Source organism: Siphateles boraxobius, unplaced genomic scaffold (genome assembly GCF_051911475.1).
Source record: "Siphateles boraxobius isolate OS27281-9 unplaced genomic scaffold, OSU_SipBor_1 17, whole genome shotgun sequence".
NCBI lineage: Eukaryota > Metazoa > Chordata > Actinopteri > Cypriniformes > Leuciscidae > Siphateles > Siphateles boraxobius.
The window spans coordinates 4,070,507-4,096,761 of record NW_027508777.1 but is presented as its reverse complement, the minus strand read 5'-3'; the positions used below and the strand labels follow the sequence as shown (position 1 = coordinate 4,096,761).

At 39.4% G+C, this 26,255-nt stretch overlaps 1 protein-coding gene across 6 annotated transcripts in view; it reads left to right on the top strand.

Moving 5' to 3' along the window:
- Positions 1-26,255, top strand: part of LOC143740254 (MSL complex subunit 3-like) — a 272,665-nt gene that overhangs the window by 140,556 nt on the left and 105,854 nt on the right. For all 6 annotated transcript variants that reach the window (XM_077232341.1, XM_077232344.1, XM_077232347.1 and 3 more), the window contains 2 exons: positions 2,935-3,093; positions 19,292-19,602. In XM_077232341.1, the coding sequence (XP_077088456.1) occupies positions 2,935-3,093; positions 19,292-19,602 (470 nt within the window). The remainder of the gene's footprint in view (positions 1-2,934; positions 3,094-19,291; positions 19,603-26,255) is intronic.

The following is a 26,255-nucleotide window of genomic DNA, read 5'->3' as shown; positions in this document are numbered from 1 at the left end:
AAAACGCTCAAGGGTTTGGCTGCATTTCACGTGTGTAAAATTACGCGTCAGAACACCCTGTGGGTGTGTCGACCGCCTCAACGCTCTTACGTCGTCATATAATATTGCCGCGCGCACCATCTGCTCCTTAGATTTCTCTGCAGAAAAAGGAAGCTTGTGGGCAGCGCAAGGAGTTTGGCAGCGAACGCAGCGTCTCGTTCCCTATTCAGAGAACAAACGTTACACAAGTAACCAGAGACGTTGTCTTTCATAGGTTCACTCAACGCTGCGTAGCTAAGACGCAGTGGGAATGAAATACCAAATTCACCAAGCTAAGCGCTGCCGTAACTAGTACAATGACCAGATAACTTACTGGTTTGACTGGTTCAAGCAGACAAAACATGGGAACATGTAGCCATGTCGAGATTAGATTACCCTGGTAGTAATCTCTATTAATCTCCAGTATTATTACATTGTTTGATACAATATTGTTTTATTTGATATTATGTAAATGTGAATTTTTATTTTATATTGGTTTATTTATTATTACCATATGTTACTTGTATTTATATTGTTTAAAGATTTAAGTTAATATTGTGTTCAGTTTGGCCCTGTAAATAAAAGGGTATTATTTTTTGATAAAGTGTGTGCGGTTTTGTTTTCTTAAGTACCGTTTCAAGAACCGTTTAAGCACCGGAACCGTTTAAAAAATACGAGTAGGTACTGGTATCGGATAAAACCCAACTGATACCCAAACCTAATTACGTCTATGACATTTTATGTACTGTATTTGTTGTATTATAGAGCCTATAAATATAAATTTTTGGCTTGCATTATTTAAAGTGGCACTATGCAGGATTTCTGTTTTTGTCAAACAGCCATCCCTAGAGTTGCTGTAGAGTACTTGTATTTAACGTTACTGTCGTAAACACCACTCACTTAATAATAATAAAGTAGCCTTCTGCGTTAGGCTTACCTGAGCCTAAATGCCAGATGACACCAATAAAGTGTATCATGTACGTCGCATTATTTCGCAGGGCTCTCAAGTTTTGAAGACAGGCAAGAGTGACATCCAGCCGACAGATACATTTTTGTCATTGGTTGTTGCGATAAATCTTACCCAGATACAATAGTGCTATTTTCTGATTGGCTATTGTGTAGCTCGACGAACAACACCAGAGGAGTCGCGCTTGATTCCTGCCGGTTCCACAGTGAGAGCGGCGCCGCCAGAGTTTTGGCATTTTAAATATATTACAAATAGTTTTTCAGCGTGAGAAATACAATGTGTGGCGGGAGAGCGTGACAAAAGACCGAAATGAGTAACTGTCACGCTCAATGCGTGACACTTGAGAGCCCTGATTTCGTAACAATGTCCGTTATGATGTTGTTAGACATGATTATTGCAATTTATCATTATAGTTTGCAAATTGCGCTCATTTACACGATTTACAACATGTAGGCTTATTTATGTCCTGATAATTATGCGAGATATCGACAACTGTTCTCATGATAATCGCAGGAATCAACTTTAACAGTGAAAGCCTGAGCGAGTAGGACTCTTGTCCGGTTCCTCGTGCTGTCAGATTCTCGTTACCTTTTTCTAGACCCTTCCGACCGCGCTTTCTTCGGGTTTTTTCGCCATTCTGAAAACGCAGGTCCGATGTTTACTCGTGTCTGACTCCTCGCTCGGTCAGTCTGCCATTTCCTCTTTCTCTGTTCCTCCGACAATGCTTTTCTAGCTTTCTGCTTCTTATATGCCATGGGACGATAGTTGTTCTTATAGCTAGCCGTATCCTGGATGGGGGCGTGTACGCGTGCAGTGCCGTAAAGCAATTCGCTACCTCGCGAGACCTGATATCACACGATACTTCCTAACACTGAGGCCGGCGGCCCGCCGGCCCAAAGTTGCAAGGGTGGTTTTGCGGCTCACAGGCACCAGGGGGGTGCGAGACGACCACCATTCAACACGAAATCAGTAATATAAACATTACAATGACTCCAAAGCTGTTCGGTTAAGGTAAAAAATGTACTTAGTTCTGCTTTAAAACCTGACATTTCATCATTTCTTCAGACATGTCACATGTTTGTGTGACAAGAATTCACTAAGTTACAGTTCATTTTCTGATGAGTATGAGAATCAACTTCATTGAGAGAGAGATGGCAGATCACACATCATGTTTGTTTTCTTTATTTTGCAAAAAGCACAGCATTTTGTTTTTATTGTGTACACAAATAAAAGTAGACGCTTAACAGTTTTGTATGATGTACAACACTTATCTGTATAACCGAAATCGAGTATTTTGAGTCTTTCGCAGTGATAACCAGCCGATCACCTGGGGTTTAACAGATAAACCTCCGCTTTAATTTCATTTAAAAAAAAAAAAATTTATATGATTTTTAACAGTTAGCCTCGTACATTCCGTTTAACAACATAAAGTTAAAGAAGGTAACTTTTATCATTCAACTGAACTGTACACATTTAAACACTTACCTTATTTTCTCTGTTCATGCATTAAATGCATGGCCTTGAAAGAGAGCATGCAGCTTACTAACGTATTAACTTTGACTCCTCAGGTAATGTCAATAGTATGACCCATTTCAGATGTGGCCGAAATTACAACAACAGTGGCTGCATATAAATATATTTTAATTGTTTGATTAAAATTGTTGCTAGGGACAATTCAGAAGTCGCCGGATATTGTTTGGGAAATGTTCCTACTGTGGGGAACATTCTATTGTGGTTTACTGATGTTATTCACGTCGTAACAACCCCCCTCACCCATGACTGTTTTCACGATACAGTACGGCTTCTCATTCTATCCAGATGCATACATTTGTCTTTCTAACCTCTTATGTGAAGAGTTGGCAAGAGATGGCATACAAGTCTACTTGAAATTTTACAGAAATTACTCAAAGCTTGAAGATAAGTGGTCTTTCTTTGTTCTTCCATTACAGTGAGGAGCTCTGTAAAGAAATGGTGGATGGTTTGAGGATCACATTCGACTTTACCCTTCCACTGATCCTACTGTACCCAAACGAACAAGCTCAGTTCAAAAAAATCAGCTCCTCCAAGTTCTTCCAGCCAATTACTGACAGCGCTGCCTGCACTAGTAGGTAAGAGAGTTAACTTTTAGTAAAATGTACTGAAAGGTACAGTTTGTTTTTAAATGTCTTAATTTAATTTAGTTCCAAATTGAATGATAATTTTTTACTTTTTTATGGTTCACAAATGTTTTATCAAATTAAAGGAAATTAAAATGCTATGTTTTTTTAAAAATAACTTAAAGCAACTAAAGTAATGCAAAAATCACTGTACAGCAGTGGTTTTCAATCCTGGTCCTGGGAATCCACCGCTCCTCACATTTTATTATGTATATTATTTAACACCTGATTCAGATCATCAGCTCATTAGTTGATTAGGTGGGAGTTCAATTAACTGTGAAGTGTGTCAGATAAAAAAACAAAAAAAAATGTGCCGAGTGGTGGGTCCCCAGGACCAGGTTTGAAAACCAGTTTTGTACAGGATCTTGGATTTGACTCCTTTACACTATGATCTGGGGTTGCCATGATTCCAGATCTTAAGTAGTTTGTACAAATGTCTTGTCACCTTCGTTATTTCTCACTGTACAGTAAGTCACCTTTATTTATATACCGCTTTATACAATGCAGATTGTTTCAAAGCAGCTTTACATTGATAACCGTTAAAAATATGCATTTTGGCTAGTTCAGCTGAAGTCAGTTCAGTGTTGATTAAGTTCCATTGTAAAGATCATCAATTATTAAATTAGTTCATTTAATCTATAAAGCAGTTCTGAAAAAGCCAATGCAGTGTTGACAGAACCGGGTTGGTGCAATTTGGACCAGCTGGAGTTTAAGCGTGCAGGGCAGCCACCTAGTAGAGCATTAGACCTCAAACAGTTGTTTTGTTGTTGTGTGAAACCAGACAAAAGGTGTGAAACCAGTTCTTCCCAGTCATGCCTCTTTGCATACAGCCTTTCTGTCACAAAACATGTTGTTTTATGTGAATTAGTGGAAAAGGATGATTTTCGCATCGGTTTGAAGCAATAATTCTAAGCTACAAGACCAATTTCTAAAAAGTCTTGTGGAAAAAAAAATCAGTATGGGTTTTATGGCCTTATTTCAATGACTATTTTTTTCACTTGCCATGCATAAATGTAATTTTCTCAAAACTATAAACTTTTACATACATGCTGCTCCCATATTATTGTAGCAGAGTTTGTGCTGCATACAGTGTAATCAGAATTTTGGCATGAAAATGTTACAAGTAACAGAAATAAGCACATATGTGACTGATCACGGAAACTAGAGACACAAGTCGGTTCATTTTGAGTTATTCATAGATTCTGAAATTGTAGTCTCCAAGCTTTCCAACGATGTGTAACACATGAAAATCTGATAATATTTGGACAAGTTGTGGCCATTTGAAGGTAGGCACTCTAAAAAGCTAAAAGGTTAGAAAACGGCCCCTAAAGATTGTGCAGTTCTCACCTCTCTCTGCTGCTAGGAGTGACAATAGGGCTCATTTACATCTCATTTAGATAAGCCATACTCCCTGTAAAGCTTCCCCCTGTGCTTTACAGCTTTTTTTCTTTCCTGAGCTAGCTAATAACAATAGATATGTATGGGAAGGTCTAAACATGGACTAAACATAATGTGTACGTGTTCTTAGAATGAACACAAAACAACAAACTTTGTTTATGGAAACTCACCCCCAGGACCGTCGAATGCACTTCTGCTGCTCTAGGCGAAAAACAATTGTGCCACCCCTCTATTTGCAACTTATACCAGCAACAACACACAAAGACCAATATGCCATATACATAACGCAAAATCAGCAACAACACACAAAGACCAATATGCCATATATATAACGCAAAACCAGCAACAACACACAAAAACCAATAAGCCATAGGCCTACATATAACGCAAATAGTGCGCAATGTGCGTGTGCCCAAAATGTCAACAATATTACATCTCTTTACTCCACTTTATTATGTGCATAAAACACACACAAATGAAATGTCCGCAAGCACATTATATCATCAGCAGGTTCAGCATCTTAAATAACGACTAAAGAGCAAATGAAGCTTAACTTACGTTTCAGAAGCGCGCAGGTCGGGCCTTCATCGCAACAAAGGTCTTAACTGCATCCTCTATTTCGATTCTCTGTGTCAGTTCATGTTCTGTGGAGATTGTTGCCAGTCCATTAAGTCTGTTCCCTGTTCACAAAACGTTCCCCATTCAAAGCAATCGGGACGTCACATATGAAACAGCCAGCCACCGCTGTCAGCGAGTTGCCGTATTCAAGCACCGAGGGCGTGCGTGCCGCGCCCATACCTCCGGTTCAGTTTCCCGACCCCACGAAGTGCGGCGATCGGAACCCGGAGGCCATTCTGCCCCTAGCTGTACATGTAAAAGCATGGGAAGCGATTCCAGGGATATAAGAATGCAAATGGGCCATAGAACCGGTACCTCCTTCTCTGAGCGAGTCAGGCTTTTACAGCCGGTTCTATGGCCCCTTTGCACAACAGTTTCGCTATTTCAGCGCGGCTTGTCGAAGAAGTACTTCAAAACATTTTCGGTGTAACTGCCACGGTTCAGCTCGTCTGCGACAATCTTTGCGGCGTCCATCTTCATTGCATTTTGATATCAAATAGAGCCGACCAGAGCGCAGCATAATAAGTAGCCACGCTGTTCACCTGGAGGGCGGGGGCAAAAGCCGGCTTATCCAGTATGGAAATACACACAGACAATGACACGCCACGCCCCTACTGCATGCTAGAATCTCCGAAAACAAGCCGATTTCAACCTCATAATGTAAGCTTTTAAATATACCAATACTGCTATCTCAAACATGGAGGGGCTTCTTCGTGATTTCAACTAACAGAATCTACAAAAAATTGAAATTCACCAATTTTGAAAAAAAACGCTTTCTCATTTTGCTCAAATTGTGCTGCCGACTTGTGTCTCTAGTTTCCGTGATCGGTCACATATATCAGGGAATTTCAAAACACCAACAGGGCCAAGAATACACCTCAGACCCCAGAGGGTTAAAATACAAAATTTTTGGTCAGACATTTTTGAAAGACATCATTAGAAACTATAAATGGTATACTTTTATTTGTGTACACCCACAATAACAACAAAACTATGTGCTTTTGTAAAATAAAGAAAATAAATTGTGCGCTATATGCCATCTCTGTCTCCGCGAACATTTTTCCAAAATGAGTCACAAAAATGAACTGTAACACAGCGAATACTTGCCACACAGACATGAGAGATATGTCTTTTGAAAGCTTGAAGTATCTACTTTTAAATGAAGTCATATCAAAAACAAATATTATGTTTATGTAAACCATATGAAACGAACGAGAGGTACAGTTTCTCACGTCGCTGCTTATTATCTGTAATGTGGCCACACCCATGTGTAGTGTGGGCTATTCATATGTGGACTACTGTAAATCTCCAAACACTTGAATGCCCTTCACCTTTTTCAACCAATATTGTGTTATCGCATCTTATAGTACTTCAGGAAGAGCCGGGTTGCGCTGAGTATTGTTATATACTGGTAATAGCCATTTAAATATCAAATCCCAATTTGCAAGTGTCTAATAAATTGGTTATTAACCTCCTTCGTAACACAACACAGGGGGATGAATAAAGCCTTTTCGAGAGGTATTTTTCCTGCATGATATTTTTAGGTGTTCAAGCACAAAGTGCTGAAATCCTATTATAATTGCTATTTGAAAAAAAAAAATCCCCTAAAATGCATCGTGCAGCCCAAACCGTAAGGCCTAGAGACTTGAAACTCGGCCAGATGGTAGGCCACACTTTTGGGGAGAACCTACCAGAGTATGACCCCAATTGGCCCATAGGTGGCGCTGCAGCAACCAAAAGTACTAAATTGCTCACAACTCCTAGACCGTTGGTCCTAGTGATCCTTGGCTCAAGACGGACAAGATGTATATCTCCAATTTCGATTTAGGCAAGAAAATTTTCCGTTATGTCGAATTTTGTTCCGAAACCTACTTTTGCGAACTAGTCCCTGGTTTTTCGCCCGATCGGAACCAAACCAGTCTAGGCCTATTCTCTGGACTCTCTAGATCAATAATTATCGAAAAAAAGTTGAAATTTTGCAATTGGTTGGCTGTAACAGGGTCATTTAGAAAAGGGGCGTGGCAAAATAGTCAAAAGCCTATAAATCATAAATAAAAACTCAGAACTTCACAAAAATTTATGAGCATATGTGTCATAACATGGTGAAGAAGCATGCAAAGTTTCATGGAGATCGGACCATAGGTGGCGCTATCACTGTCTAAAAGGTCTCATTATTATTAGGTGTTCAAGCACGAAGTGCTGAAAACCTTTTGTAATTGCTATTTGAAAAAAAAAAATTCCCCTAAAACACATCGTGCAGCCCAAACCATAAGGCCTAGAGACTTGAAACTTGGCCAGATGGTAGGCCACACTTTTGGGGAGAACCTATCAGAGTATGACCCCAATTGGCCCATAGGTGGCGCTACAGCAACCAAAAGTACTAAATTGCTCACAACTCCTAGACCGTTGGTCCTAGCATCAAGCTTTTTACTCCACTGTGATCCTTGGCTCAAGACGGACAAGATGTTTATCTCCAATTTCGATTTAGGCAAGAAAATGTTTCCGTTATGTCGGATTTTGTCCAAAACCTACTTTTGCGAACAAGTCCCTGGTTTAACGCCCGATCGGAACCAAACCAGTCTAGGCCTATTCTCTGGACTCTCTAGATAAATAATTATCGAAAAAAAGTTGAAATTTTGCAATTGGTTGGCTGTAACAGGGTCATTTAGAAAAGGGGCGTGGCAAAATAGTCAAAAGCCTATAAATCATAAATAAAAACTCAGAACTTCACAAACATTTATGAGCATATGTGTCATAACATGGTGAAGAAGCATGCAAAGTTTCATGGAGATCGGACCATAGGTGGCGCTATAACTGTCAAAAAGGTCTCATTATTATTAGGTGTTCAAGCACGAAGTGCTGAAAACCTATTTTAATTGCTATTTGAAAAAAGAAAATTCCCCTAAAACGCATCGTGCAGCCCAAACCATAAGGCCTAGAGACTTGAAACTTGGCCAGATGGTAGGCCACACTTTTGGGGAGAACCTATCAGAGTATGACCCCAATTGGCCCATAGGTGGCGCTACAGCGACCAAAAGTACTAAATTGCTCACAACTCCTAGACCGTTGGTCCTAGCCTCAAGCTTTTTACACCACTGTGATCCTTGGCTCAAGACGGACAAGATGTTTATCTCCAAGTTCGATTTAGGCAAGAAAATGTTTCCGTTATGTCAAATTTTGTCCAAAACCTACTTTTGCGAACAAGTCCCTGGTTTAACGCCCGATCGGAACCAAACCAGTCTAGGCCTATTCTCTGGACTCTCTAGATCAATAATTATTGAAAAAAAGTTGAAATTTTGCAATTGGGTGGCTGTAACAGGGTCATTTAGAAAAGGGGCGTGGCAAAATAGTCAAAAGCCTATAAATCATAAATAAAAACTCAGAAATTCACAAAAATTTATGAGCATATGTGTCATAACATGGTGAAGAAGCATGCAAAGTTTCATGGAGATCGGACCATAGGTGGCGCTATAACTGTCAAAAAGGTCTCATTATTATTAGGTGTTCAAGCACGAAGTGCTGAAAACCTATTTTAATTGCTATTTGAAAAAAGAAAATTCCCCTAAAACGCATTGTGCAGCCCAAACCATAAGGCCTAGAGACTTGAAACTTGGCCAGATGGTAGGCCACACTTTTGGGGAGAACCTATCAGAGTATGACCCCAATTGGCCCATAGGTGGCGCTACAGCAACCAAAAGTACTAAATTGCTCACAACTCCTAGACCGTTGGTCCTAGCATCAAGCTTTTTACACCACTGTGATCCTTGGCTCAAGACGGACAATATGTATATCCAATTTCGATTTAGGCAAGATAAAATTTCTGTTATGTCGAATTTTGTCCAAAACCTACTTTTGCGAACAAGTCCCTGGTTTAACGCCCGATCGGAACCAAACCAGTCTAGGCCTATTCTCTGGACTCTCTAGATCAATATTTATCGGGAAAAAGTTGAAATTTTGCAATTGGGTGGCTGTAACAGGTTCATTTAGAAAAGGGGCGTGGCAAAATACAGGCTAAAAACTTAAAAAAAATTATAAATTGCCTGTATTAGCTGTAAATGGTCTTTTCCATCTATGATCATATAATGTTCATATCATAATGTTAAAAACCAGTGCAGTACAATACTCTGGACTCTCTAGATCAATAATTGTCAGAAAAAGTTGAACGTCTGCATTTGGATGACTTTAATAGGGTCACTTCAAAATGTGGCCTTGACCAAGTGTCCCCGAAAGCCTATATCTCTTCAATGAATGCTCAGATCTTCTTAAAAACAAATCAGAACATGTGACTCTAAATAAGCATGACAATTTTCAGACAGATTGGAGCAAATATGCCTCTATAACAGTTAAAAAGGTGAAAAAAATATGAACATAATGGCAAGGTCATTTTGTCATGCTACTAACTAATATAATTCTATAATTGTTATTTAGACTTTATAAAATCACTATTTTAACATTTACACTCACATTTAGTCAAAATTCATCTATTGAAGTATTGCTGCTGACTATTGTAGCACATTGAGAAATGTGAATCCTGAAGGAGACTTGCAGTAAACATTTTGTTTTTCCATCACATAGTTCAAATGTCTGTATCTACAACATAATGTGTGCGTGTGTGTGTGTAGTCCTATATTTCTGAATAAATGCTGAATAATCGGATTAATAGTTTACAAAGACATTATTTGAAAAGCTTATATACCATTAAAGTATATTTTCATAATGACACATCCCAATAGCATTGAAAAAAATAACAACATTTATCTTTGTGTGTGTGTGTGTGTGAGTGTGTGTGTGTAAGCATTTGTCTAAATAAGAGTGCAAAAGCACCTGTGAAAATCTTTTATTAATAAGTATAATGGCCAGCAGAGGGCAGTATAAGACCACTTATTGGCTCAGTTTCATTTTGACAGACTTGATTTTCACCACTATTCTGCACTAAAGCAAACCTGTTTTTCCATGTTAACTATTATAAGACAATAATTTTTTTTGTCAGTTTATCACTTCATTGCTACTGACACTTCACATTAATGCTAGCAATGTGGTAAATCATGGTAAATCACGATAGAAACATGGTAAATCATAGTAAATAATACTAATACATGGTGTATCATGGCAAATCATGCTAGCAATGTGATGAATCATGGTAAATCATGCTACAATCATTAGAATGTGAATCATTCTAGAATGTGGTATATTATGGTAAATCATCCTATAACATGGTAAATCATGGTAAACTGGTAAATCATGCTAGAATCATATTAAATCATACTACAATGTGTTCAATTGTGGTAAACCATGCTAGAAAAGGGTAAATCATAGTGAGTCATACTAGAACTTGGTATATCATGGTAAACTATGGTAAATCATGCTAGATTCATGGTAAATCATACTGGAACATGGTAAATCATGAAAAAATCACACTAAAATTTGGTATACCATGGTAAATCATGCTAAAACATGGTCTATTCCATCTATGATGTCATTGGTAAATGCTTGCTACATAAAACGTAATGTCTTTTGATGCTTTTGAGCCTAACTGCCTCAACTGCCTTAACTGCTTGAACACCGATAAATGCTGCTTGCAGCTTTAATTCAATTTGTATTCATGGAGGTGGAGATATACTATTCAGCTGCCAAAACCATGCTGCTCTCATTTGTGCTGCCCAAAAATAAATGCCATATGTAATGTCTTAAATTTAACTCTCTGAGCTTTATTATTCCGAATAAATTTTCTAACCGATCTATTACGATTATTAAACTTTTTTGGGGTAGTATGAAGAGTTTCTTTAAAAATATAATAATTTAAGATATAATAGTACATCATCCGCGTACAATGATATTTTGTGTACATAGCCTCCTGTCTCTAGCCCAAAGATTGATTTGTGTGCCCGTATTGCAATGGCCAGGAATTCCACCGCCAGAGCAAAAAGTAGCGGACATCCCTGACTCTGGTTCCCCTTGACAAATTTAAGTGTTGTTATGATAATAATCAGAAGATTCAATTGCAAGTGAAAAGTATATTTATTGTAAGTCCAGGCAGAATAGTGAGAGAGTGAGGGTAGACAATGTCTGGTGTGAAACCCTTGGTAGCGCAGGGACGCTAGTTGTCTAATGACAACATCCCAGTCTCATGATGGTGAAGAGATGATCCAGTGCAGCGGGAAGTACTCAAGGACCGGGTGATCGGGAATGACGAGAAGAGATGACCGAACAAACTCGACAGAGAACCAGGATACCGAACCACACAGGAAACTCGAGGGCAGACAGGATACCAACACACAAAGGGAACATCCACAACGATCTTACAAAGACAAGATGAAAACAGTGAGACTGAATAGTGATCGCTGATCAGCAGCAGCTGCTACCTGATCAGCGGTAACGATCACAGGACACGCCCACATGTGCAGCCAACAATACAAGACTAGAAAGGAAACAGTGAATTCATGAACCGTGACAAGTGTGAAGATAAATCATGGTTAGTACTGACGGTTGCCGATGAATTTCTCTATTACAGGAATCATCAATAAATTTAGGGCCGAAATAATTTTTTTGCAAAATATCTATCAAATAAGGCCGTTCTACTCGGTAGAAAGCTTTTTTTTTTGGCATTGAAAGAGCGATCTCAGGAGAATATATTTGTTTTGCCGAATAAATAATATACATTAACCTCCGTATGTAAGGAGTGTCTATTTTTAAAACTCCAGTTTGATCCATATGAATTAAACTTGGCAAAACCTGCTCTAACCAGAACACAATCAATTTTTTAGTGAGAATTTTATAATCAGAATTGAGTAGTGAGATTGGTCGTTATGAGGTACAAAGATTAGGGTCTTTACCAGGTTTCAGCAAAACTGTAATTAAAGCCGGATTTAAAGTCTTTTGTCATTCTTTTTTTTATGAATCACCTCAGTATACATTGAAAGGATCGGATAGGCTAATTTCGACAAAAAAAAGTTTAATAAAAATGCATACAGAAACCATCCAAATCAGGTGTTTTACCTAAAGCTATTGCGGCAACTGCAAATTGAATCTCTTCTTTTGAAATTTCTTTAAGTTCTTTAAGTCATTGACTACGTTTACAAGCAGACAATATTCGGGTTATGATCGGGTTAAGGTCACTATTCGGGTTTCTGAAACATTAGGAATAACCTGTTTACATGCGTGAGTAGAGAGAGTTACTCCTGTATACATGGAATTGCAATATCCCGATGTAAACGGCGATGCACGGTTAGCGTCTGGACGTACGGACAACCTCAAGACACAATATGCGTCATTTCCGATTCTTCTTCCTGTATCCAAAGACAATAACAACAGCAGCAGCATGCGGATAATGAATAGTTCGGGGCAGATGGCGATCGCCTTTGTTTGCGCTTTGGTGCTGGTACTGACCTCGCTCCAGAAGTATGCTGTGCTGCGTCTCGCCATGTTTACTTCTGGTATACTGAAACAATGAAAAAATAATTTTGAACCTGGCGTTGTCTAATAATCAGATTTCGTTTTTTAAAATATATGCAAATTAGCACATAGATTTATACAAAGCTCACGCGCCTGTGCCGTTCATTCATCATTTAGCCAACACACAGACACGCAATTCATATTTGAACAGTCTTTTTGCGGTTTACAGTCAGACACTATTCAATATCGCGATTGAAAAACGCACTTAAGAATAAATGACTTACTACATCAGCTGGATCCGTTGCTCCTCGAAATGAAACTACCAGCACTTCTGGTACATTTTCCAGGGTTATTAGATAGTATTATTCCTCACAGCGTATGGATACTGAAGACTGACATCTCTCTCTTTTCATACAGATTACATAAACTGAGAATATTTGTTTTTTTATATAAATTAATTCATTTAAAAGAAGAGAGTTCAAGCTTCATTATGGAAAAACACTCGTGCCTGTATGACAAGTATTCGCAGAATAACAGTTAATTTTCGGACGCGTTTCAGAATGGACTTAAATGACAGAGCAGGCAGAATGCGCATCATGTTTGTTTTTCTTTATTTGGCGAAAAGCACAACACTTTGTTTTTATTGTGAGTATCCACAAAAAATAGACACTTATCAGGATCTAATGGTGTACAACACTTATTTTAATATGTTAGATCAAAATCAACAGAGTATTTTGAGTTTCTTTCGCACTAAGAAAAAAAGCGAGACTAACGCGCCCGCGCAATAGCCGACCTCAGAGGGTTAAAAGAAGACTTAACTTTTGTTACTTTACTAAAAGCAGACAAAGACCACTTATAAATATTATGACAACATTATAAAGCTTTTTAGATGTTTAAGGCGAGACACTACAGGTGAATAGGGTATAATTTTTAACTAGCAGATATCACCATGAAACTTTCCCAGCTACATTAGGGTGAAAAAAAATGTATTACAAGTTTTCTGTAATTGAATGTTTAAATATGCAAATTAGGCATGATCTAATTAAATATGTGCTAATTTGCATTTATTTTAAAAAACAAAATCTGATTATTAGACAAAGCCAGGTTCAAAATTATTTTTTCATTGTTTCAGCACAAGTCTGAAGACAAATGTTATTGAAGACAAATAGCCCAAAATCTCAAAATTGACCAGTGAAAAAAAACGATGTTTTTGCCTCCCGTGTCTCGCCTTAAAAGAAGACTTTGTTTTATCACTTAACTTTTAAGGATTAAAAGACCACTCATAAGATGTAGTATGATACTGTGCAGATCTTAAGCAAACAATGTCAAGATATGAGACTTGAGATATTAGAAGATATGGAACTATGGGATATATAATCCATTAAACTTAATTGAATAAAATGTTAATTGTGTGGAGGGAGGGATGGGGTTCTGGAGGAGGGTTTGTAGCTAACAAAAAGTCAAGGGCCCAAACAAAAACAGTCCATGGAGGAGTGGATGGTGGGAGAAGCCAGTGGGGAGCAAGGAGCAGGTGGAGCCAGATTACATGGTGTAGATGCCTTGCTGGAAGACAACACCCTGGGGACGACCGACGTAGAAGACGCCACAGATGGAGACCCTGGTGAAGCTGTATAGCCGATGAGCCGACACGAGACTGCTGGTCCTGGAGACTGAGGTGGAGCTGGGGCGACGAGCGTTCGAGGTGGAGCCGGGATACTAGAGGACAGAGGCTGGGCCGGTGGGACCGAGGACGAAGGTGGAGCCGAGGGAAAGGCGGAGTCAGACGGAGCCGAAGGTGCAGGCAGGTCGACGGCTGACCAAGGGGGAGCTGGAAGGACGAGGGAGCCTGGTCTCTTTAACACATTCTCTAAAATATAAGTAACATTGCACCTACATGTCTACTAACTCTCAGAGTGTTAGTCCATTATTAGTAGACTGTTGGGGTTAGGGTTAGAACAAGTTGACATGTAGTTGCAAAGTTACTTCTAGTCAGTGATGACGACAGTCATGGCGAGTGTGTTGTCTGCCTGGGTAGGGCCCTCGCTGACGCTGCTCTCAGCGGGTCTAGCTGCTCTCACTGCGAGAGTATGCCTCTCGCCTCTCTACGCTCACGAATAGCGGACCCCGCCCCTCGCGCTCTCCAGTTCCCTTTTCCTGCTGAGCCTCGGCGGATTTATGGGAAGTGTTCCCGGTTCCAGCTGACCTAATCTATGTAGCCTAACATTGAATTATAGAAGTCTATAATGTGTTGTGTATGCTAGGTCAAAGAGATGTGTTTTTTGTCTAGATTTGAACTGACAGAGTGTGTCTGCTTCCCGGACAATATTAGGAAGACTGTTCCAAAGTTTTGGTGCTAAATAGGAAAAGGATCTTCAGCCAGCAGTCGATTTTGATATTCTAGGTATTATCAACTGGCCGGAATTTTGAGATCGCAGTAGACGTGACGGACTATAATGTGTTAAGAGCTCGCTCAGGTACTGGGGAGCTAAACCATTTTGTGCTTTGTAAGTAATCAGCAATATTAAAAAATGTATACGATGTTTAATAGGGAGCCAATGCAGTGTTGACAGAACCTATGTCTACACAGAAGAAATAAAGCCCTGTCTAGGCACAGTAGAGTTTGTGTAAAGCCATTTGTTAGTCTGGTTCTTCAGGGAGAAAGAGATTAAATGTAGTTGCAATAAATGGTTTAATAACCGTAAAACTGTAGCAGCAGAGGACTATCATTCTGTTGCACGTAACTTAAAAACAACTGATGATGGCATGGTTTGATCATCAACGGATGATCCTGTCGTTTCATTCCTGCCTACATATAGAGATTGAATATTTAAGCTTATTATTATATTATTTCAAGTTGATTAATTTTCTACCCTTGAACAGCTTTTTTGTTTTTCAAGTTTTTCAAAAAAAAATGAAAAAGGCAGCGTTTTCTAATTTTTCTACTTTTAAGTACTAATTAATTTTCCAAACAAAAAAATGTGTGATACACGGATTATTCTCTCCTCCATAGACCTTTTTTCCTGCTGAGCCTCAGCGGATATATGGGAAGTGTTCCCGGTTCCGGCTGACCTAATCTATGTAGCTTAACATTGAATTATAAGAAGTCTATAATGTGTGGTGTATGCTAGGTCAAAGAGATGTGTTTTTTGTCTAGATTTGAACTGACAGAGTGTGTCTGCTTCCCGGAAAATATTAGGAAGACTGTTCCAAAGTTTGGTGCTAAATAGGAAAAGGATCTACAGCCAGCAGTCGATTTTGATACGATCTTGAACAGCTTTTTTTGTTTTTCAAGTTTTTCAAAAAAATGAAAAAGGCAGCGTTTTCTCATTTTTCTACTTTTAAGTAGGCCTACTAATCAATTTTTCTAAACAAAAAAATGTGTGATACACGGATTATTCTCTCCTCCATAGACAAGAGTTCAAACTCGATTTTTTTCCTATTAAAAATGGTAACACGCTAGAAGTTTGTGGTCTTATGTTATTTCCTGTATCACTTATCGCAGGTGTTTGGTTGTGAAATGTAGATTGTAGACCAGACAGAGTTGTCAGCGATTCTTTCTATTGAAATGCTGTATAATGTGTGACCCCCTGCTGCCTATCCATTGTGTAATGTGCACACAACAGCAGGGTTGCCAACTCTCACGCATCTGGCGTGACACTCACGCATTCAGCCTCAATCTCACGGTCTCACGCTCAACAAAGAAATGTAATGCTAAATTAGACATTCTTCTGTGCTATATTTATTTTTCACTCATGTGCACTAATTTCCGAATTACAATAAGCAAGTTCAGGCTCTTAACTACTGATTGGACCACTGCATTTTCTCACTGACACCGACAGACTAGACAGAAGGTTACTTTGATATGGAACAAATTCTCAGCTGTCAGATTCTGTCAATATTTCCAACGTTTTGGCACTTTTAAATGTGACAGATCGCTGTAGCGCGTCAGTTCAAATGGCACGTGATACAGTACCCATACCCCCCCCCCCCCCCCCCCGTCAACAAATCTCACTCCAAGCAAAACTCAAAAGTTGGCAACTCTGCAACACTTAAATGGTACCACAGACAGTCGTGTAGTGTGAGAAGATTTTGAAAATTGTGCTGTGTGTAGCCGACATTAGACTGTAACATTCCTCATATCACAGTGTAAAAACCTTAATTGCTTTTGTATTGTATTGTTTTATATTATATTATAGAGCATAAAAACACCCTTGCTTCATATGACATTTAGTTGCAATGAAAGGTTACCTATCTGCCTATGTATTTCATATTTCAACATGTTTCACTCAATTTCACACATTTTAAGTCAGGCAATATAGTTTGGGAAAAGCCTAACTAGTAAAATGTGTACAAGTTTATGTAAAAAAAACATGTTAACTAATAATAATAATAATAATAATAATAATTTTTATTTAAATAGCGCCTTTCCAGGGCTCAAGGACGCTTTACAATAAACAACCAACAATAAAGGCAATGGACAAAGACAGCAGACAAAACAACAGTAAGTACAGTAAATGAGAAATTAGGTAGAAGGGGTGGCACCCAGCAGAATACAATCAGATCAAAAAAATACAACTTAAGAATTATGACATTCAGAAAATAAGTGAGTTTTGAGCATGGATTTGAATTCAGAAATAGTGTTAACAGAACAGAGTGATCGGGGAAGAGAGTTCCACATTTTAGGTGCAACAGCACTGAATGATCTGCCCCCCATTGAAGCAAGGCGATGCTGAGGGACGACTGGAAGACTAGAGTCAGAGGATCGTAAAGTGCGAGTAGGAGCAAGTTACAGAGATAGGGGGGAGCCAAGCCGTGCAGAGATTTAGAAGTGAGAAGGAGAATATTGAATTGGGGTGATATGTGCAGAACGCTTGGTATAGGTGAGTATTCTAGCAGCAGAGTTTTGAATGTATTGCAATTTGGAAATGGAGCTAGCAGAAAGGCCAGTGAAAAGTGCATTAGAGCAGTGGTTCTCAACTCCAGTCCTCGGGACCCACTGCTCTGCACATTTTGTATGTCTCTCTTATCTGACACACTCAGTTCAGATCAAGGAGTCTCTCCTAACGAGCTGGTGATCTGAATCAGGTGTGTTAAATAAGGAGACATAAAACATGTGCAGAGCAGTGGATCCCTAGGACTGGAGTTGAGAACAACTGCATTAGAGTAATCAAGACGTGATGTGACAAATGCTTGGATGACAGTTTCAGCGTCTGGGGTACTGATGAAGGGACGGAGCTAAAAGATGTAGATAAAAGAATGCTGATTTAGTGATAGAATTAGTGTGAGAGTGGAAAGATGGAGTGGAGTCAAAGATTACACCAAGATTTTTATCAGTACTTGATAAGTATGAATAAGTTGTTTCAAAAGTTGTTCTCCACTGGATCATGCCGCACGTCACATCGGGTTCTACTACTGGGGTAAATTCAAGGCTTATTCCTCAATGTCTTTAGCCTGGGAAAACCCAGATGAACTTCCCGCAAATTTAGATTTGCTCTGCAAGTTAGTCTGGCGAAGAGCCCATTCAAGCTCATTTCCAATCTCTCCAAATCGAGGCACCAATCACAAACTTTACAAGATGACGATCGATCTGATTGGTTTTAGGTCTATCCAATTGCGCCCAGAGGCATTTGAGCGACGTCAGTTTCCAAATCTAGGCACGAATCACAAACGTTGAGGCGAGCTTTACAAGATTACGATCGACCTGATTGGTTTTAGATCTATCCAATTGCGCCCAGAGGCATTTGAGCGACGTCCGTTGGCGACGCCCCTTTGGAAGTGAGTTGTGAATGAACCTTCCCCAGACCCTAACTCAGTTACGACTGAGAAGGGTCTGGTTTTAACCAGGCTACAATGTCTTTTCATCCAAAAACAATTAAAAGAAGATGAACCTGATGAAGCTTGATGTTTTGATTATTGAGGTGATGGGGCTTTTACATGTTCGCGTGGCTCACATGGATGAATAGCGAATGTATAGCCTGCGCTGCACATGGGTGTAAACATTACAGATTTCAACATTTGTCTATAGACATATTTCTCATGTCTGTGTGGCAAGTATTCACTTGTGCCATATTCCAAAAAGTAGTTCACCGAGACAGATGTCTAAGAAAGCTGTTTGACGTCTTTATTTTGCAAAAGCACAAAGTTCTGTTGTTGATGTATACACAAATAAAATTACAGACAGTTTTGAATGATGTCTTGTCTTTATGAGCAAAAGCGACACAGTATTTTAAGTTCTTTCCACTGTTATCAGGAAAAAAAATAGCTGAAGTTTGATAATAGCAGTATAACTTTCATATAGCTTATTTATATATTTATATAGCTGTTCATATAGCTGACTATAGTCAGGAGGCACATGAAATTAATTGTTTGAATAATTTAATGAACATCCACCATTTGATAACTGGATCAACAAAATATCCTAAAACCCTGCTGTATAAAAGAAAGTGTCAAGTCTATACTGATGGTTAAATTTTATATCCTAAAACCATGTCTACCCCTGCATATGCCAGAAGTTGTGGGTCATCTCTGCTACCTTCTCTGATTGCCTCCGCTGTAATTCAGAGTGTTCTTTTGCATGTTTATGCTTTAGCTAGATATTTTGCATTATCATAGAATGCATGCAACACAGTCCCTTGTCAGTCAGAATGTTTAAAAGCTCTAATGTGGAATTGGTATTAATGTTACATCTTTTTTAGAATCTAAGATCAGATAAGATTATTCATAATTTGCATTTTTATTAAAGGAATCTCAGAGAACGTTCCCCCAGCCCTGGTCAGAATCCTTCCACCCCCCAGTCCACAGACAGCCAAGCAGCTCTGAGCGAAACATCCTGTGTCCCTGTCATCATGGCAACACCGCCTAAACGCAGACGCTGTGGCTACCTGGATTCCGATGCCACACAATCCTTGCGTCGCTCAATGCGCAATACATCCGGAGGGGATCGGGCAGCAGAAGTTGGGGGTGGAGGCAGCAGCAATTCCTCTCCGCAACCAAAGCGAAGGCTTACTGAGGTGCAAACTCCACTACCCAAGTTCTTCCTCAACCTAGAGAAGAGTGAGTCATACTTTCTGTCTCCTGTTTCATTTCTTAAAACTCTAGCTTCGTGCACGATTTTAAGTTGTCAAGTCAAGTCATCCTCATTTATATAGCGCTTTTAACAATGTAGATTGTTTCAAAGCAGCTTTACAGAGATAAACATATAATTTAAAGTAACAGAGATTGGTTTAGTTTTATAGAGGTTCTTGAAAAATGTTTTTTCCAGCTAAAGTTAGTTTTGATTGATTCACTTACGTCTAAATGATAGTTTGTTATTAAATTAGGGGCCGCTAAGACGACACCGTTCTCTCTAAACAGACTTTGAGCGCGAACCTGTGATAGACGCTGATGGCATTCACATGCGCATTAAGAATCAATTCTATAGTTATGTGCGTTTGAATATATGTGCGCAGGTTTGTAATTCCTTACAAACCATGCCTAAACAAACTACTTGTCTTGTCTATAAATTTTGATGCAGAATTTATCTGTAGAGTGGTATAGGGATCCTCCATAGGGAGAGGCTAGTTGGCACTTCAGCACTGCATTGTCATTGTCATTGTCAAGTTAGGTCCAATTAAGCTAATAAAACCTGGTGTGTTAAAGTGAAAAAAGTAAAAAATTGTTTTTTTTGTTTGTTTTTTATGCACAAAAATTATAGTTTTCAAATAATTATTTGTAAGAGTGACACAGCATTCTATATTTAAAAAAGTATAATATAATAAGTAAAATATAATTGTAATAAATAAAAATATATGTGTTCTTTAAAAGACAAGTTGAAATCATGCAATGACTTTAAAAAACTCAAACTATCGATTAACAATGATACAATAGTTACAGTAGGTCTACTTCCAGTAGGTCTTTCTTTAACAGTTTTTAAGTTTTCGTAAAAAATACATTTAATTAACAATTACCCTCGCACACCTGCAGGTAATAGGTAGGTCTGTAGAAGAAAATACCAAAAAGCCAGTGTAAAATCAAAAAAGAAAAAGTTCCGCACACTATCAGTACTTGCAAAAGTATCAAAATTGTTTTATTTGCCACAACGTTTCAGTCCCATGACCTTCATCAGGCATATACAAAAACTATAGCCCAATCACATTTAAAATCAACTCTTGACCAATCACTGCGAAAGATCCATCAATTATCAGTAATACATCATTGTATGATCATTATTGTCATCATCATATAAAAAGGTTACAAGCACTTATATATTACAAAAACAAATGAAGACTAAAAAAAAGTTAAAAAATGAGAACGGCAAAAGAAAATTAAATAAATGTTTTTTGAAAACAGCAAAAGAAAAATGTCACTCTATATACCTTTTGCGCCAGAGAAACAAGTGCGGAGCCATCTATAGAATATTGTCTTTGAACATCTGTTTTTGCGGTAGCTCTATATATTTCTATGGCATCGCTGACGAAGAGTAATTAACTCTTCGGGCAGCCAGAGCGTAGACGACCCTTCGGGCGGCCAGGGTAGAGACGATCCTTCGGGCGGCCAGGGCGGAGACGACCCTTCGGGCGACCAGGGCGGAGACGACCCTTCGGGCGACCAGGGCGGAGACGACCCTTCGGGCGACCAGGGCGGAGACGACCCTTCGGGCGACCAGGGCGGAGACGACCCTTCGGGCGACCAGGGCGGAGACGACCCTTCGGGCGACCAGGGCGAAGACGACCCTTCGGGCGACCAGGGCGAAGACGACCCTTCGGGCGGCCAGGGCGGAGACGACCCTTCGGGCAACCAGGGCTGAGACGACCCTTCTGGCGGACAGGGCTGAGACGACCCTCCACGGCCTCCATGATCCCATCCAGGGACCTACTGCCTCCCTCCAAAATTTTCTCGGGGGCAGCTATAGAGTTATGAGCTGGAACAGACCCCGGCTCAGGAACAGACCCCGGCTCAGAAACAAACACCGACTGAGGAACAAAGGGAACAGACAACGGTTCACGAACAGTCACCGGCTCAGCAACAGACACCGGCTCAGCAACAGACACCGGCTCAGCAACAGACACCGGCTCAGGAACAGACACCGGCTCAGGAACAGACACCGGCTCAGGAACAGACACAACAGACACCGGCTCAGGAACAGACACCAGAATGGCCATCTTGTCCGGAGACACTGGCTTGGCAGCGACCATTTTGTCTGGAGACACTGTCTCGGCAGATGTGACGTGAACAGTGTCTGGCTCGGCAGATGTGACGTGAACAGTGTCTGGCTCGGCAGACGGGACGTGAACAGTCTCTGGCTCGGCAGGCGGGACGTGAACAGTCTCTGGCTCGGCAGGCGGGACGTTGAACAGTCTCTGGCTCGGCAGATGGGACGTTGAACAGTCTCTAGCTCGGCATACGGGACGTGAACAGTCCCTGGCTCGGCAGACGGGACGTGAACTGTCTCTGGCTCGGCAGACGGGACGTGAACAGTCTCTGGCTCGGCAGACGGGACGTGAACAGTCACTGGCTCGGCAGACATGACGTGAACAGTTTCTTGGGCGGCAGGAACGACGTTGAACATTATCTTGTGCTGCAGGCACGACGTGAACAGTCTCTTGTACTGCAAGCATGACGTGAACAGTCTCTTGTGCGACAGGCCCGATGTGTACAGTCTCTTGTGCGGCAGGCATGACGTGAACAGTCTCTTGTGCAGCAGGCACGACGTGTACAGTCCCTGATTCGGTGGCTCTGACATGATGCGTAGGCTCGGCAGGACTGACGTGAATTGCAGGCTCGGCAGGACTGAAGATCCACCAAACTCCACATATTTTCCAATAGGGCGGTCACCTTGGCTGAGGCGAAAGAGACGGATTGCTGGGTCCATGTTTTGGTCGTGGATTCTGTAACCTATCAAACCACTGGAGGCAAGCTGGTGAGGACCCAAACGCAAACTTTACTTTTCAAAACATAAACAAACATTAAACAAGGGCATGGCAAGGCATGAGACAAGAACAACGGCAGGAAACAGTCAACGCTAGAAATATACAAAACTACACACTTATAGAATGATAAAACCAGGCTTATAAGGGGTGAGCTAAACAAGGTAATGTGAATCAGTGAGTGTGAATGTGATCAGTGATAATGATTCTGGGCAGTGAGTATGGGAAATGTAATTGTGAGGGAAAATAACAATCTGAAGTGGAGTGCCCTCTGGTGGCTCTCGAGGGCACTCCAGCTGATGACCGTTACAAGAAGCGCAGCGCTGAAAAGGGACGGGGCTACACAAGGTCTATACCATCACATTAAATAATGCTTCATCATTCATGCCCAAATGTTATAAAGTCTGAATTGTAACAATCTAAAATAACTCACGTCTAGGTAAAAGCATTTCAATATCACCCCATCTTGGTGGCACACTCACTTTTTCAATGCCACAAAAGTGTAAGGAGGAAACATCATGATTCAAATAAAGAAAATGGGCCACAACAAGCTATTAACATCTTTTCTTCTAATAGAACTCATATGTTCACTAATTCTTTTCAACCGTTTGTGTGACGTTTTTCCAACATAACCCAAAAAGGACAACAAATCAAATAAATTATTCTAGAAAAAAATTCTATATTTTTACCAGTTATTGGATGACAAAAAACAGGATGTTTTAAATGTAGTATTGCACTGAGTAAAATTACCTCATCGATAATTGCCATTCTATATAGGACTCAGTAATCTCTGAGAAGGACTAGGAATATCACTCTGAAAATGGGCATGAACTATTTCTAGCTCGTTTGTGCGGAGGACGTTGAAAAAGATCACTTAACTCCAGATCAGAAGTCAAAAGATACCAGTACTTTTTAAAAAGGTATCTTATCAGATAAGACTTGAATGAATAAGTTGTAATAAAAGTAAAGGAATGTTTTTGTTACTTTTTTGTTTTTATCAACAAATAAGTGTCTTTTGGAAAAATGTATTAAATGCTTCATCTACCCATTCGGGAGAGTAACCCCTATCCATTGGTTATGAATTTCTTTTTCTTTTCTATTTTTTTCACAATAAAATCTAAATTAGAATGAAAAATTCTCCTCAGCCTATAAAACTGACTCTTGGGCAAACCCTTTTTTAAAACAGTTGGTTGGAAGCTAGTAGTGAGTAACAGAGCATTACGATCTGTGTCTTTTGTAAATAAAGTCGTAACCAAATTACCTTCATGCTTCTGCACCCACATAAGGTCTCCCTGGAAGAAGAGATTGTGATATCCCAATGGGATCTTCCTGATTAAATAAAGGATACCTTTAAAAAACAAATATAGAAAGTGTATCCTGAACAAATTAACTTCCAAAGTGAATTCTAACTAATCCACAAAATTATTTAAGATGAATACAAATTCTCCCAAAGAAATACAAAATATGTTGTCAATATACCTATACCACTTAATAATATGTGAATAGAAAGGGTTTGCTTCACTATTAAAAACATACCAGAAATTGAAAAAAAAAAAATTGCATAATTTGGTGCAAAAATAGAAGCCATTACCATGCCACTAACCTGAAGAAAAAAATATTTGTCAAAACATATTTGTCAAAACAAAATGTAATATTCTAATTTTCTGGGATTTTGAATTTGTGGGTTTCATAAGCTGTAAGCCATAATCATCAAAATTATAACAAATAAAGTCTTGAAATATCTCACTTTGCATGTAATGAGTCTATATAATATATTAGTTTCACCTGTTAAGTTGAATTCTTGAAATAAATCAACTTTTTGATGATATTATAATTATATGACCAGAACATAGTCACCCAGTCTGCGGAGCACCCATATATATATATATATATATATATGGGTGCTCCGCAGACTGGGTGACTATTACTATGTCTAAATAAGATATATTACTATAAATATACATTTAAATAGTTTTTTAATCATTTACTTGCACTTCCTAAATTATCTTTTGAACCACTGACAACTCCTAGATAACTGGTTTGTAAATAATGTTATACTTAATTATATAACATTATTTATATATATATATATATATATATATATATATATATATATATATATATATATATATATATATGCATGCTTATAAATCAAGAATAAAGCATTTATATCTGTACTTATAAACTGCTTATTAATATCGATTTTCACATCATTCACACACATTCACATTGATTTTCACCAAAATTGCACCAGATCATCTTCAGGCAGTGGGGACCAAAAGTTATGGAATTCAAGTTGATTCGTCAAACCGTTTTCGATAAATGCATGAACAAATTTTACGTAGCGCTTGTGAAAACAGACGTAAGGCTGTATCTCCGCAACGCTTTAGCGTATTAAGACCAAACTTCGTACATGTCATCACAAGCATGACCTGAGGCTACATGCTGCGTTTCGACGCAGCACCACCATTTGTCCAAAATTTATAAAAGTGGTCACGTTAGATTCAGGGCATCATGTCGAGTCGACTGATATCCAATTTTCCCAGATCGGCCATTTTGGCTGTCGGCCATTTTAAATTATGTGCTAAAATGCTGTATTTTCTGAACGCATGAACGAATTGTTACTCGTTATGGGTCATCAGTACGATGCCCTGAAGGAGCCTGAGAAGTTTCTAAACAGCGCCATCTAGTGGTAAAAAATATTTTTCAAATTCTTATAACTCTGGGTGTGGTTGACTGATTTTCACGGAATCATCTTGTTAGGTTCCTGAATCCTTACCGAGTCCACAGATACCAAACATACTAGGTTTCGTCTTACGGTTTGTGTAGCGTTGTGATTTAGCGCTTAAAAAACATTTGCCGATATCTTCGAAACCGTTAGTCCGATCGAGACGAAACCACCGTCAGAAGTTTGGAAACATAGGTCCCTGGCTATATGGCAAAGCCCAAATGCCAAAATATTGATACGTGCCAGTCATTTTTGACGTTTTTTTTTCTCATATGGGTTCAAGGTAGCCGGAGGGAATTCTGTTGCGATTATCACAATACTTGACCTATAAAAATAAATCTCAATGTTTCTTGATTCTTGTTTGGTTGTCATGGTGATGACGAAATGCCCACGTAGCGCATTTCGCAGTCAGATTGTGAACAGCCCATCCCCCCTTCAAAACGACGAGCATATTTTACAGAGGGACACTGAAGTTTAGCTAAGTATAAACTAAAATGAAACGGAGCCATTTACTCAACAGCTTACTTTATCTCATTTGAAAGAGAATTGACTGAATCGTTGGACTATAACGAAATCATTGCAGTGTTCAACTCTAAGCCCTGTCGTCTCCTGTTATAAGCTAGTCATCAAAAGTAACCCAATCTACGTTTACTATGTAGTTGCCTAGTCAATGTTGTTTATTTAACGTGGTTTGTGTGGCCGCTGAGCCAGACTATGACCAAGCATTGTTTTTACAAACTGTCCATTACTGTCCTGCTGATTTGATGATGGTGTTGTTTTGCATCTGTCAGATCCGCGTGTGTGTGTAGTGTGACCGCGCGCAGTGGAAATGCTGTTTTTATCGTTATGTTCTTAACATTGCTTATGATGACATACATGCTTGTGCTCTGATTAAACTGTGGTGTATACAAGCAGGTGTAGTTGTGTTGGCCTATGTTGATCACAGATGCATTTTAGGCTGTGCCCACCTGATTTTCTCTGGGCCTACCTACATTGGGATTCCTGGCTACGCTAGTGGTGCGGGTAATTGTTCCGGTTCTTATTATTATTCTGCTGCTGCTTCTTCTTCTTCT